Here is a 16,198-nt window from a genome sequence, read left to right as displayed (position 1 = left end):
TTTATGTGCTTATGAACACACACTTCCAGAGACCAGTATTTCAGCTGTTCATTGTCTTCCTCAATTAAAGATGAGAATGAATTACAATTAATGACAAAATTCTGCCCTCCATTCCAATGAGAAAATATTTTTCCCTATCACTAAGTCACACTAATATGTGATCACTGTTGTAAAATAAATTTTAATATTTGAACTTACGGATAGCCTAGCTCCATGAAGTTGTTCCACATTTGTTTCAAAACCATAATAACCCCCATTTGCAAACACAGATCTATCAAGCAGCCACTCGGATGACACTGAAACGAAATGGAAAAGGATCAGTACCTAAAATCAGAGAATTCCTTCCATTTTTATTTGCTCACCGGAAGAATGGAAAATACTCAAATATGTTTGGTGAAAAACACTAAACTCTAGCTACAGAAATATTAAAAGAAATATTAATAACAGAAATATTAACATAGGCTTTAGCTGAACATCGTTTAGACATATTAATTCTTGGAGAACAAGATCGTATTTTTTTAGACCATGGAGTACAAAGTTATGGTATTTTACTCCATAGCTACTACGAAGGTTCAACAGAAGAAATCTGGTTTTCAGCGATATGAGGTAAATTCAGCACGCTAGTGGTATCAAGGGAGGTTCAATTCTAACACACTTTCAACCTCAATTTAAAAAATACTATTTTTCTTTTTTTAAATTAGTATTTTCACACTGGCAGAAACATAAGAAGCTGATAAAAAAGGTGATGGCAGTATACTTCTGTCCTCCACCCAAAAAATTCCACATACCCAGGAGATTCCATTCATGTAGGGCTTAGTAGTGCCTGTGAGGAAAGGGACTGTTTGCTCTCCCCAAAGAGAGAGGCCGAAAGAACTGCCTGTCTCACGCAGAGTCACTCAGCACAGTGGAGAACGCAGAAGGAAAAACACGTCTCCCGTTTCCTATCCTTTGCTATAAATAAGAGTTTACTCTTCACTGCACTTCGATGGAATAATAAATCTTTTAAACTGGACTTCATTCATGTCCTTCAGCCATTTCCTTTTTACTCATGGAAATTTCACAGGAACACAAAATAGGATTGCTTACCTCTTCCAGTCTCCATCTGTTAAAAAGCTTGTTGTATTTTCCTGGGCGGCCTGCAAATCTGGAAAACAAGATTTCTGTTTCTCAGTGGACATTCCAAGAACATCCTGTATCAGTAGTTATTTCACAACACCCACTGAGCAAACTCACGAAATATAAACAGATTAAATCACACAGGCTTAAATCTGGTATCTGTAGGATATGGTAGTTTCAGAATGCAAACAAGGACCATCATTTTGCAAGCAATCCTAAGCCTTTATTATGTCCAGAGCAGAAATCCTAGCTTCAGTCATTTTAGATGTTAGATATTCAGACTTTCTAATCTACTTCCAAGAAGATAAACCATTGCAATACGTAGGAATTTACTGCAGCACAGGGATCTGCTTGCCCATGTGAAGCGTGCACTGGATTGCACCCTCAGACATACAAGCATAAAGTCACTTCCAAAGCCATCATAACAGACCTAACAGATTCTTGTACAACAAACTGAATCAAAATTCTTAATGACCTCAGTGGAAGTTATAAATGAGAGAGAAAAAACCCCATGCCTGATCCTACTAGACACAGGAGATAAGACTAGCAGCTGTACGGCAAATGCATCCAAGCATGTAACAAGCAGACACTACCAACAGTCTTTAATAGACCTCTGGTGGTTTTTTTTTCCAAACAATCTTGAACTGCAATTATATTATAAAACTTTACAGAAGGTACTCTGAAGTACTCTGTAGGTTCTGCAGGAATGAGAAGTCTGATCATAATGAAACTGAAGTGAAGATGAGGCAAGGTTAGACCTGCCCAGTATCTCATGCCCTGAGCTAAAGATACACACAACAATTGAAGCCAGCGTTTCTGCTTCCTACTCTTGTATAAGACTTGCCAGACAATATTTACTATTTATAGAAATGGATCCTGGGAAATGTAACCAAAGGGGAATAAACAAGAAAAAATGAATAAAGCCTATTATCGCAGGGCTAAATACCGACCCACGTTTAGGAAGTGGCTCTATTTTCAAAGGTTCTGAATTCTCCTTTAGTAGGAAAGTCACGTACATAGACCCACTTTAAAAACACGACTTTTTACTGCATAGTTTAATGAGTAAAGATTGCAAGGGTCCAACCCTCACATACAGTTAAAAATATGAATTTAGTGTTATTAATTATCCTCAGAAACTGAATTGCATCTAAATCTTACAGTTCAGTCAGTGTATTTTCTTCATACCTATAAAATTAGCAAAGATTACGACTTCCATCAAGTTTTCCTCTAAGAGCAGTTAGCAAAGACAACTTACCTGCCAAGAAAAAAGGCAATGTAAAAGATGGAGCTATTCAAGTTGACAAACTGGAAGAGGAACATTTTCAAGGCAAAGCTGTTTTCCCATTCTGATTCTGTTCTAGGGTGCTCTGCGGAAAGACACAATATACATTATATAATCAGAAACAAAACCCAGTTATGCCTAACTTTGCTCACAGCTGAATCAATGCTGACAAAAGAAGCGATGGTTTCAAGTTGTGGTGCCCGATCAAGTTGCAATTTTTTTTTCCCTCGAAGCATTCAGTCTGCAGGTCACAAACCCATGGCCCCAGCTCAGACTACGTTGGTTCTGTGTAGCAACAGAGATACAAGCCCCTCAGAACAGAACAGGTCACAACTCCATGGGAGGATAACCATTCCATTTCCATGAAAGAGTTCTGAATTCAGTGTGAATCTGTAATTTTAAGGCTACAAGTATCTTGATATAAAAAAAAAAACAACAAAAAACCCCACAGCAAAAAAAACTCCAAACAAAAAGCAAAAGCACTTGGCATCAGCAGAGCAATAGACAGGGGCTGTTGAGGAAAGCAGAGGGAAAAGAGACAACCAACAGCCAGCTGGGTTTCTCGCCCAAGCATCTCACCTTCTAAACGCTTCCTTACAACCATTACTTCATCCCCGGGACTTCCCTATCATAACACTTGTGAAGTGTTAAACAGTTTACAATGCAATGAGGGACGAGGGAAGAACGAAGGAGATCCTTCTTTGGTTTTTTTTTTTTTTAAAGAAACATAGAAATGTGTAGTAGGGCTACAAGTATTCTGTGTGAGTCTGCACTGCCTTGGATTGTTTGCCTTACGGTTTGTAGAACATGATTTATGTCTGAATTAGAACTCAATGATAATGATTAATTATTTTTTTTCTTGTAATAATTTTAATTTCTTTGATGGATGTATCAAACTTGGAATATAGTACATTGATAAAAGTATTAACACACATATATGAGTTGGAAGTCTAAACGGCCTGAATTTTTCAGTTAAAATTTGTACTACTTAATTACTTTGGCCTAATCATGACTAAATGAGGATACAAATGTACAGGATACTAGCTTTACATATGGATATTTGTTCCTCAGAAGTTAAAATGTCCTCTTCCTCTGACGTAAAAGACCTTAGGAAGAGGAGTGAGCTTTTTCTCAATTCTTTCATATATTTGGGGAAAAATCAATTTGTATACTTCAATAATTTTTTTTTCCCATTCCTGGGTCTGTAACAATATAATGTACTTAAAAAGTTAAACAGGAATACATACTCATTGTGATCTAAAAAAGTATTTTAAAATATTTTAATAATTTGAATAAGATGACTATACATTCTGAATCTTTCTAACCTGTTCAACTGCATGTTGCCTGAAACACTATTAAGTTTTGAGCAACTTGTTTCATGCATGCTCTTCAACACTTTAACCAGAAGAGGGTGCTGTTAAATTTAAGCAGCAAGCTTGCTTTTAAACCATGACAGGATCAACTGCATGTTTTGATGTGGGCTAAAAGATAGCACGTAAGAAGAAACACTAAAAGATAATATATTCACGTAGTAGGAGATCTTAAATGCTGCCTTTGCTTTCTTGTTTTCTACAGGCTAAAAAGCTCTACTTCTATGACCGAATCACGAATAGAGGCTTCGGTACAAATCTCTAATGTGACAGAGTTAGAGCTACTTTAAATCTTGCGACTTAACATTTTTATCTTGGACAATGTAATTTTATCTTAACTCATTTTTTCCATAAAAAAGTTCAGATTAAAAAATTGTAAAAAAAATAACAAAGCATTCGGGAATAATGGAAAAAAATACATCTTCTAGCATTCTAAGAAACAATAGGATTTGACTTTTGTTTCATTATAACATGACAGTTTTTTCAATTTATACTATAGAACATTAAAAGTGAGTAGAAGAATAAATTATTTTATTTTCTATTACTTCCCTATTGAAATAATCATATAATTTCTTTCTGTGATATTTCTCACTTGCTTAGGGAAATGCCAGTATCATACTATGGCTAGATTAAGTTTTTAAAACCCTATTTGATGGAAATATAAAGGTGTATATCACAGCCAGGAAGAACCACACCATTAGTAAAGACCTACGTACCTAGGTCAGTGAGGAGATAGGCAACCTTTTCATATACCTAAAACAGAAATAAGAGATGGTGTAAGTATAGCAAATTCTGTCTGTTGTGATGTCAAACCTAGAATGAAAACAAGCATCAAAAGCATATGTGTTCTCTTGCCCTACAGCACCATGGTATCTGGACAGAGAAGGAAGGATGATGTCCTAGCCGCATGTGGATGTATAGTTTCTATAAAGGCTTCATCGAAATAACTTTCATCCTGTTCTTTTTATCCATGTATATATGTACACTAAATATACAATAAAGACAAATCAAGAGCCAACAGGTGAAGAGAAGTGCTCAGACATCAACGATTCTTTTCATAAGCAGTTAGATGCTTATCCTCTAACTTCAGGAATGTGATCTAAAAGTAGGCAAAAGCCTTTAGACAACACAATTTTCCTTTGCATGAATGTACATACTGGTGAGGGTATCCGCCTTCTACTGAAAATCTCCTTATCTGTCAATCTGTTGATTATCTCCAGTCTTCATTTTAAATGAAATTTGGCCCAAGGTAGTTACCTATTCTGAAAAAGTATTTCCTTGAGTGTCTAGTATTAATAGCAAGTTATTTTCAATACTTTTGATGTGACTATTCACTTGAATGTACTTTTTATGACTTAGAATTATTATACATAATAACAGAAATAAATACTTGACAGTGTGTTTTGAACAATGACTTCTTATTGGAGTGAAGGCACAATCTCCTTAACAGGATTAAATGCCATTGTTTGCCCTGTTAGTATTCCTTTTTACCTGTTTGTGCCTGCATGGAAATAGAAGAATGATATTGCAGTTGAAGGAATAGAGTTTATATCAACGTACACTGTGCTACCACAGCAAATGATTAAATCTGTGCTGTTACATGACAGGAAAAGCTTAAACTGAAACCATGTATCACAGTGATTACAGAACTGTGCAACACTGATATCACAGACGCATTTTAAATAAGAAATGGAAGAATTCAAAGTTATCAATCAAAAAAACAGAGAGAAAATTCTCGGCCAGGAAAACAATGTAGTCCCATTTAGAGAAGAGATGTATTGTAAAAGGTAACGTAGAAATCAAAAGTGCAAATGTAGAAAGCAGTAGTCTGTACCACTGTGACTTGGTGACCTAAGCAAAGATGTGTAGTGACAAATTAAGTAGCCAGTCGTGAAAAACACTGACAAACATAGTACTAGAAGAGGAAAGAACCCCTGAAATACTAGCTTCAGGCACTGCTATACGATAAACAAGGACGTGTATATATCTGATACACAGTAAACTCAGTAACTTCGTAAAAATTACTTTTAAAAATTAATCCCTCCTTTTAAAGGACTTACAACATTGAGTGACATGATGATCATGAAATTGATACAAACTCCAGTGCCAGATGTTGCAAACTGCCAATACTTCTTGATGAAATACCACTTGAAAGAAGCAAACTGCTCCATGGCCACCAGGCGATACACCACAACTGCAAACACTGCGGTGAGGACCAGTGAAATCTATAGGTAAGTGTTTATGAATAGAGATATTAGAACAAAATAAACCATAACTGAAATAATTTCCACTGAACTAATAAATTAACAAGTGTTTTAAAGATTGCCTTTTGTTCTGGTGAGCTGACTTTGAGAGAACCAAAATGCTAGATTGCTGAATTAAAACATTATTGTTCTTTTACAATTTAACTACATTGAATTTTTTAAAAGAGATCCATAAAAAAGCAGTAAGACTGAGACAGTTTTGCCTATATTACGCAAATCCACTAATCTTAATCAACACACTCATGACTTGCCTTACTATTTACACCAGAGTAAGATTAAAGGCTACAATAATTCCAATATTTTTAAGCATTACCATGAAAAATATTCCCGAGACAGACACCATCAGTCGACTGAGCTTATCAGGAAAAGGCTGAAAAGGTTCAGGTTTTCCCGTGATGGGATTTACTCTTTCCACTTGGGAATATTTAGCTTCAAACTGAGGGCGCAGCTCTTCCTGGAATGACAGAGTAGACTCCATTTGTTGTACTACTAATTTCACTGAAGTATCAAAAATCATATATATATGTGCTATAAAGTAGGAAATTTATATTGACACAAATTCTGTTTTATAATGCTCCAACTCAAATATCCAAATAATTTGCTCTTTGAAAATCTTTGGAAACAGTGCCAGAGACCAATAAAGAACAGAAACCGCAAGAGCCTTCCCTACCATGTGAGGGTATTGAAAGGATCATGGGTCATAACACTGACTTCAACACTAGTTTCTCTGCAGAAATTGATAAGGGAACTATAAATCAATGCCAGTTATGATTGTGCTTTTTGTGATATGAAACCATTTATTAAAAGCCACCAGCTTGTGTCTACGCATCTATGAAAAGCTATAAAACAAGTAATGGTAAAATCTCTACTGACTTAGACTGCAGCTTAATCACCAATATAGTTAAATTACAGCTATGTTCACTAGTGATTTATGAAGTAATAAAATCATTTGATTATTGTCAATGCTGCTAGCAGAGTGTTAAAGAATAAGTTACACCTCTTAGAAGGATATAAAATCTAGCTTCTGTCCCTTCACTTGTCTTGGTCCCATTCTCAGGCAGGATTAGGAATTTCCAGTGCAAGACACCATAGAAACAAAAGGCACGTGTGCTGACATCAGTAGTGGCTCCTGTCCTCTGCATAGGCAATATTTCCACTCAATTTTTCAAAGGATACTTTTAATAAATGTAGAATTATATTTGGAATTATAATGATAATTGCAGAAGGCAAAGCGTCCTTGTATAGTCTCAGGTATACTTGTTTATTCTGCAATTAGTGTTATAAATACAAATATCATCGGAACGACAAATTCAGTCTACTGGCATGCAGTCTGTATTGGTATTTACAGTTAAATCATGCAGATGGCAAGATTTATAGCTTTACTTCTTTTAGCCTTACCTCTTCATCTTCCCAGTCTATGAGGTCCCAGTCGTAGGTTAATACAGCTCTCCGTCTTTTCCAAAACTCTAGAAAGACTGTAGCTGTGGAAATCATCAACTGCATTTTAATTATGGAAAAGAAAGAAAAAAAGGCATGCAGATCTCAAGAAAATCAGCAATATGTAACAGGGTACTGTAATTAGTCACTTTCTGGCTGTTTTCCCCAAAGAATCTGAAAACTTTAAGTAACTTCAGGATAATCACTGTTAAAATTAGAACACTATTTTACAATGTTTATCTAAGAATCATTTTTTTGTTGTCTGCTGTATCTATAGAGAGATAGGTACCTGTCAATATGAGACACTGCCATCCCTTTTAGATCATTGTTTTGCTTTTAATCTCATTCAAAACATATATGATTTAAAATCTTTCCTTGAAGAAACAAGGATATGGATTCACAATGGTATCTATTAATAAAGAGCTAAATTACTATCTCATTTTATTCAGTTTGAATCAAGACAACCTTACTTCCTTACCAGCTATACCAGCTCTATACTGGAGTAGCTTCAGTACTAAAATATTTCTTTAAACAATTATTTCTGATCTATGTGTGAGATCAAAATCAGATCCTCCATGTACTTAGTGTTTTTGGTAGGTTCTATAAAAATAATTACAATCAATAAGTAACTCCAAGTTTCCCAAATACTGTAGTTTGCCACTGCGGGGAAGAAGCCTTGTTTTGGTGGGATTCCTGACAAAACGTGGGATTGCCCAACTGTTCCCCAGAAAACAGCGATTTCAAATAGGGAGTTAGAAAATTCACTTCCTGCCGACAAGCCAGCTGCTCAGAATGAGGATTTCTAACTCAAACTGAATAGGATGGTCTCGCATTCCCAGCTTTTTCTATATTTCTGTATTATGTTTAACATCTTACTGGGTTTATACATACATTATATATAGCTACCATCATTTTATATATATGATTTATCCATATACTATATTAAAGCACAATGACTAGAGGTTAGCAGAAGTTCACCATACCACTACACATAAATAATGGATGGGTGAATGAAGGAAACTTGTCCCTGAAAACTATTTCTAGGTAGTACGGTCTTTCATTCTTCCAAACATTGATCTTGTCTTCACCACAGATTTCACTTTTCACAGTTTCGGATGCTCCTAACCAGAACAGCACACAGCTCTCCTATTTAAGCAGCAGTGGGGTTTGCACTTGAGTAATCTGAGGGTGAAACCACCTTTTCTCACCGTCTTTGGAAGTGCTACATAACCAGTGCAGCACAAGACTCAGAAATGTTGCAGAAGACACCACCTTGCAAGAGAAATCCCTTTCCACATACACTCTGCAAGAACTCAGGAGCCTGTGCTATACACAAAACAAACAAGACTTTTCTTATGTGATGAAATAGGTAGGAGAAATACAACACATTCTGCAGAACACTGTGTTGGGCGTTCCTCTGTGCGTCGGGCTGCTCTAGGAAGCACACCCAAGATATCCATTAGCCCTGTGCCAAAGGTGGTATGTCTGTAATGGCAAAAATGAAATAATTCCCTTAGTTACAATCAAGGGTAACAGAAAGTAAGGAAGTGGCCCAGTTACCAGCAATAAAATAATCAATTTTAAATCCCACTGACTAAAAATGCCTGAGTCAGAGAAACTGAAACCAAGCAATTGAATTAGTGGCTTTTTCCCCAGTGCCATTAATGAAGAATAAAGTACATGCAATGTTTTTTGACTGGAAAGTATCTGAGCTTGTGTAAATGTCCTTTGAAGTTTTGGAAATAAAATGAGACTGTTGTGGTCTAGAAGTAATACTAGACTGTGGATAAATGGTGTCCTCAGTTGAATATACACCAATCTTATAATGCTATTTATTTTATTCTGTCTGTCCCCTAAGATTTGGGATAACCTGCTTCTTCTTTAAGTCAAGAACTGTCTCTAAGTTAGAGTTTTCAGGCTGTGGTAAAGCATGAATAATAGGCTCTGGTATTATATGAATAATAATAAATGATGTCTTTCATGTTACTTCTGTACACGAAGCATTTGATAATGCAATGATCAAGAAAATCGTCCACCTAGATGAAGAGGTGAGGCCCAATCGCTAACTGTATCTGCCAACTAAAGCACCTTTTCCAGACTCACCCGAGATCTTAAAAACTGCTGCAATACTCTCTCACACAGTAGAACAGAATTTATGGTAATTTTGCTGTGCTACAAGACTACTGAGAAAACAGTGTCAAAAGCCGTAAGTATATATACTAAAAAGCATGTTGGAAAAAAGAAATTCACAAAACTTCTCTTATGCTGTAAACTTCTAGGCTAAATGACAGCTACAAATCACCAGAATGTTCTACAGAAAGCCTGGATCCTTCCTGGCTTGCCTTTATTTTACTCTATCACACTGCTAACGCCACCCATCGCTGATTGCTCCCCATGCAATCAAGCCCCTCCAGTCCTAGTTGCTAGGCACTTCTTACTGACTCATCTTGTACTCTGATCTCCCAGCGCTGAAAACGCTAAGCCTTGACTTTTATCAATTACTTCTGTGGAAAAACAAGACATACAATAGATGACTAATCCGACCATTTAAACGTCAAGACAAGAACATTCATGTTCTAACGCTGCTTTGACCTAGCAGAGTTTATTTCTGCCTAGTCCTGCTGCTTAAGAGTTCTGGATAATTTACAGCATAGAGGGTCACACACAAGCCTTTAGTTTCCTACAGAAAACCATCTCTGATGCCTCCCCTGCATTTTCCAGGGGACATTGCTTCCCATTTTATAGCTCGGTTTGCCTTTCTGAATGCTAAATCCCATAATACATGGTGTACTTCCTTTTTTTTTATTTTTTTTACAGCATTTTGGTACAGACCCACTCATTTAGGGATTTGTTAGTCAGTACTCTGCAATAAAGTTTGCAATTCTGTCCACTGTACACTTCCAAAAGTTTCTGTCAATTCTTATGTAAGTCACCTTACGTTTACTGCCCTCCCACTTGCCAGTACTTGCACTGATGAAGGACTAAAATCTCTAGACATGTCCTTTATATAGTTCTTAATCCTTCCAAAGACAAGTAGGGTGATGTTCGATGGTTAAGAAAGACAGGAAATATTGGTTGTGTGTTGACACAGTCTTAAGTGTAACGAATGTTTGACATTGTCAAGAAGAAGAAATGATGAACGGCCACTGTTAAACACGCAAGCAAGCCAAACAAAACCAAGATTAGGGTGACAAAAATGATCTGAGGGCTGGAACACCCTTCCTATGAGGACAGGCTGAGAGAGTTGAGGCTGTTCAGCCTGGGGAAGAGAAGGCTGCAGGAAGACCCCCTTGCGGCCCTCCAGTACTTAAAGGGGGCTTATGGGAAAGATGGGGACAATCTTTTTAGCAAGGCCTGTTGTGACAGGACAAAGAGTAAATGGCTTTAAACTAAGGGAGGTAGATTTAGACTATATACAAGGTAGAAATTTTTTACAATGAGGGTAGTGAAACACTGGCACAGGTTGCCCAGAGAGGCAGTGGAGGCCCCATCCCTGGAAGCATTCCAGGCCAGGCTGGATGGGGCTCTGAGCAACCTGATCGAGTTGGAGATGTTCCTGCTCATTGCAGGGGGGTTGGGCTAGATGACCTCTAAAGGTCCCTTCCAACCCAAAGCATTCTGTGATTCACCCAGAGAAGACAAGACTATTTTGTGAGCACATCTCTTCCAAATGTTTTATAACAGTCGCTGTGTCAAAATGAATGGTGTGTTTATTTCCCTAAAAATTGATTGCAAAGAGGATTTTCAACAAGGAGCAAGGGGACTGTCTCCACTGTCTCTCTGCAGAGTTTGGCCTTGGCCAGCCAGGCCCCTTCTGAATACTCTGCTCAATTACTTCTCCAGTGTTACTCCATCAGACCCCTTTACAGCACAGGTATGCAGTAAGGACAGCCCTACAGAGCTGGCACCACACCTACTACTGAGACACGCGTCAGAAACGTACCTGCCGCTTGACAAATACAGGCTATAGCTGAAGGACAGCTTAGGCTCATCTCCCACTTCTGGAGTCCTCCGAACCCCCTTGCTTCCATACGGCCACAGCTCCGAACCAGTCTGCACTCGGGCTCGCTGCTGGAGGCTTCGCCTTCCAGGAACAGCGAGTCAGCGCTCGGTGCCAGCATCCTGGCACCCCACCGCAGGTGTACGGCACTCAGCCGAGAACCGAGTCACAAACAGAGCACCTTCCGCTAGGCGTTAAGTCACTCGGGTAAACAGTTTTTACTTTTCCTAACAGAGGAATGAAACTGCTAATACATAAGAGAGAGACTCAGCGCACCTTCCCAAGCCCCATGCTGAAGCCAAGGGCAGCACTAGAGGGATGGGACTTTCACACCACGGTAACAGACACACTCTAACAAAATTGCAGCCTGTACATTTGAAGTCTTGCTATTTTCAAATATTATGTATCTATGTAAATAACTTTTCTTTAAAAGAAAAAGCATCAGAAAGGCTTCTCAGCACCACAATATGTGCATGCTGGTGTGCAGTATACTGCTGACACTAGTATATCACTTGTCCTTTGGTTAGTGCTGCTTAAGATCCAAATTTGGACATGAATTTGTGGTGCTTGTTTTCAGATCTTGCGGTCAATCTGTCCGATGCATGTCCACCCAGACACAGCAGTAAATAGGAGCTGAAAGCTTGTGGATACACACTGCAGAGAGTGCTAGATTCCAAAGAAAACCTAACCCACAGTATCAGACTCTGTCCTCCCTCCTCTCACGGACCACCCCACCTCATGTCTCACAAATCATTTACTTCCCCAACAGGGCTATTAGAAAGGGTAGAACTCGATCCATTTCACAGCAAATCCTCTACTTGTCCACCGCAGTATTTTCAAGAAAACACCACTAGCTGCTCCCATATAAACTCCTCCTGTATACGCCATATCCTCAACACTTCTCTCAAGCATAAGTTATGAAACAGTATTTGCACTTCATTCCTTAGAAATCTGAAGTGGAAACAGATAACATCATGGCATTCCACCCCAACAGTCACACAACACTGAAACATTTCCGAGTCGCTGTTCACCACATACCAGCCTAGAATAAATATACATAAAGAATGAAAGAGTAAAAAAACTCATGGGCTGACTAGATCAGCATATTAAAAGTTATACCCGATTTCCTCATTCTTACTTTAATCCAGCATTGTTTGTATAAAACCTAAAGTGAGGAGTAAGAGTTGTAACATTCAGGTCTCTATCTGATTATGTATTCCTAAGTAAAAATTAATGACATCTCATAAATTCACAATTTTTGGATTTAGATTGTTATCTTAAATTACTGCAACTGTGAACATATTTGGAGATAGAATCAGACCCACTTCTAGCAGCATGTTTTTTGTAACAGAGCTCATTTTGCTGCTTTCTTCTGCAGAAGGCACACCTCTCCCCGTTTTCGTCTCACACAGCGTACCGTAGGAAACTCTGCGATAATAAGACGCTATCTTTAGTGAAATTAATAGTTGCACAGCACACGGAACAATAGCTTCTATAGTTTACAGAAAACAGTCACCCTTCTGAAATACCAGTTCAAAGGCTTTCAAAGGATTAGGCAATAAGCACTGCCCACCCACTTCACCTTAAATATTGCAGTTTGTGTGGACTCTGTAATGACAGGGCTCGGTCAGGACAGCAGGCGAGGCCCCACCTCACCTCGCCTGGACGGCGCGTTCCCAGCCGCGGTCACCCCGCCGCCTTTATCGGACCTGCGCTCCCCTCTCCCCACCAGACTAATTGCACTCCAGGCCAGAGCTCTGTTTCAACAGGTTCTTGCGTATTTTGTAGAGCTCAAAGGTAAGTCTGAGGGGTTTTTTTATGCTTATTAATGGATCTGATCAATAATCTTTTCTATAGTGCTCAGGAAGCCAATCAGTGCTGTTGTAGCCAAACTCAAGAGTCTATTTCTGAGAAAATAATTGAGAAAAACCCCATTTGTGATTCAAACGTTAAAACAGAGAAGCAGCAACCATAAACAATGACAGCATCTCAATCAAATTCATACTTTTCTTTAGTGGGTATTTATGCTCCTTATCAAGCAAGTAGAGAATCTCTCTCAGAGTCAGTTCCGAGCCCGTTTTAAATGCTGGGGGGGTGGTGAAGGGAAGTATTCTCTGTATGCTACTTCATACCAAATTTCTGCAAGGAAAGGTATCGCTACATTGTTCTTGCTTCTGCTGAGTTCAGTTAGACTGAAAATGAACAGCGAATACACACTTAGGAAGCTGGGACAGTGCACTTGTACTTGTCAGGTTGCTAGCTAGTAACAGATAGGAAAAAATAAATTAATTATAGAATATAATTTGCATATATATTCCTCTGTATAATGCACTACAAACTTATAAATTACTTTCTCAGCACAAAAAATTAGAAGAAATTTAAGCTTGAACAATTAATATTCATTGCTCATTAAATTTAGAAGCATCTCATCCTTGGAGAGCAATTCGAATTTTAGAGCAAAGAGCCACAGGAGCAAAAATCCAAGACGTTTCTGGGACCATCATTTACTGTTATTTCTCGAATTCTAGAAGACAAAGTCTCTGCCTCTTGCTTTATACTTGTTCTATCTATTTGTAGATCACTGATGTTAAGGTAAAATAACCTGCTTTATGAGGCTTAAAAAGCAAGTGTGAAAGCTCTGCAGACATGAACACGTTACTCCAGATCACAAAAACAAAGAAGTGCCATTAATAATTTGCTTATCATGTCACCATTTACTAGATACAGTACTTTCCAATCACTACTGTAAGGGAGGGAAATGGTGCAAGGTTCCATTCACTGACATGCAAAATAATGGCCTTTGAATCTACAGTCCTGAAGACTGTATTATCTACCCACAAGAAGAAGGTGAAATGATTATTTTCTTGACAGTTGCAGAAGTTTTGCAGACATTACACGTATCAATAGAAGGTGTGGGGTTGTGTCAGGAAATGCCTGTTGCAATTACTTTATCACGACAAAAATCTACTTTTAAATACTTCATATACCACTGGATATACATCTATATGAAAACTACCATATAGGAATTTATTAGGACATTTTGTTCTGCCTTGCAGAAATATTCAGCACAAATCTGAGCAGTTTAAGGAAAACATAAAGCCAGATGCAGTATCAAATGCAACCTTCACGGTGAAGTCCACAGACCCAGGGGAGGTTGATCTGAGTGGGACCAGGGCTTCACCTGGAGTGTAGGTGTGCAGATGTACGTGTACGTATAGTAGCTTCATATTGAATACTTTCCGCTCTAAAGCAACTTCAACCTTTATTAATAGCAGAATGACAAGAATTTTTGTAGCTTTTTTTAAATGTAATTAAATTAAAATAGAGAAGTCTGTGTGACATAGAACCACAGGCTCCTCAACACGGCTGTGCCTACATTAGCATTTTAATCCACATCAAGAGTGTGCCACTGGGCACTACTGTCAGTAAGCTAAGCGATGTGCTCCAGGAGTAGCCTAGCATAGGCCAGCTCTTAAAGGGTGCTCTGTCAAAGGGAAGAGATTGTGGCAAGTCCAGGGTAAACCCCTCCAGAAATGTGTGAAGAGCAGGTATCAAGTCCTCAGCACCTCTACAGACCTCTTGCAACTGGGCTACACGTTTTCCAGAACAGACACAAACAGTGCATACTCAGGTTCACACTGGAGGGCCATTTTTATGGGAAATTGCATTCATATCTTGGTGAATTCCTCGAATAAGAGCCAATACATCTCTTCATAAAGCCATACACTGAAGGAGAAATGTTAGCCTTCCCCTTTTTGGAGTTGGCTTTTTTTTTTCTACCCAGATGTCATAGGTCTCTGATGAAATTTGACTCTAGCAGCACAGAAACAAATGCAAAATGCAAAATCCACTGAAGAAACATGGTGGTGACCCTGGCAAAAACCACATTTTTCATGCTAAAAGAAGGTAGAGCTAATCTATGTAACTCAACTGCAGACTAATCCCATACCAATGTTTCTACTCACTTCAGGCTACACCTACAGCACTGATTTCCACCGAGCTGGTACTGACTAATGTGAATACCAGTGAGCCAAAAAGCAAGACCTTTTTTTCCATTAATAAATCTGTTCATAGTTTCCTTAAACACCTGCTTGACCAGCTAATTTAAGGTTTGGGCTCTTCTGCAAGTTTGACTAATCTGTAGCACCGCTGTTTTACTGCGACAGTGCTATGTGCATATTAAGCTCTAAAGGCAATGAGTATCTCTGAAGAACTTTAATGTTCATACGGCTTAGAAAAACACTGATGTTGCACTAGAAAAAGAGGCGTTAATGATTACACGCAAAAGGATTTCCAGGAAGCAGTACATCACAGCCGGAGAACTGCAGTACACAACCTTCAAAGTAAGGAGGTTTCTTCTCTATGGTTCCGCATGAAGCAGACTACACCAGCCAGCCAATTAGAAAAAAGGACAAAGAATTTGTTCAGTGAGGATATCGACACCTTTGTACCGTGCTCTGCAAATTAAAATTACAGTTAAAATGAACCGAGGGTAATTTCCCTATGTAGTTTAGTTGCAGCGAAGGGATAATGAGAGATACGACCAAACTCACTGTTTACTAAAGTGACTATTAATACAAGGAAGGAAAGACCATGCCGCTGAATTAAAACAGTAACAGTGTTAAAATGAAAGCATGCATTTGAAAACTTTGTAAAATACAACAGGTTTTTGTCTTCACTGTCCTGCAGTTATTAGAACTAACAAATCAAACTCTAACATTCAGACTGC

The 16,198-nt window shown here is 38.3% G+C and overlaps 1 protein-coding gene across 5 annotated transcripts in view; it reads right to left on the bottom strand.

The window, feature by feature from the left end:
* Nucleotides 1-16,198, bottom strand: part of ANO3 (anoctamin 3) — a 155,012-nt gene that overhangs the window by 13,124 nt on the left and 125,690 nt on the right. For all 5 annotated transcript variants that reach the window (XM_075426381.1, XM_075426384.1, XM_075426380.1 and 2 more), the window contains exons 15-21: nt 7,431-7,513; nt 6,346-6,486; nt 5,829-5,993; nt 4,485-4,521; nt 2,372-2,483; nt 1,087-1,144; nt 199-296 (exon numbers count right to left, since the gene is read on the bottom strand). In XM_075426381.1, coding sequence (XP_075282496.1) covers nt 199-296; nt 1,087-1,144; nt 2,372-2,483; nt 4,485-4,521; nt 5,829-5,993; nt 6,346-6,486; nt 7,431-7,513 — 694 coding nt within the window. The remainder of the gene's footprint in view (nt 1-198; nt 297-1,086; nt 1,145-2,371; nt 2,484-4,484; nt 4,522-5,828; nt 5,994-6,345; nt 6,487-7,430; nt 7,514-16,198) is intronic.

Source organism: Opisthocomus hoazin, chromosome 7, assembly GCF_030867145.1.
Source record: "Opisthocomus hoazin isolate bOpiHoa1 chromosome 7, bOpiHoa1.hap1, whole genome shotgun sequence".
NCBI lineage: Eukaryota > Metazoa > Chordata > Aves > Opisthocomiformes > Opisthocomidae > Opisthocomus > Opisthocomus hoazin.
This window is presented reverse-complemented; position numbering and strand designations above follow the sequence as displayed.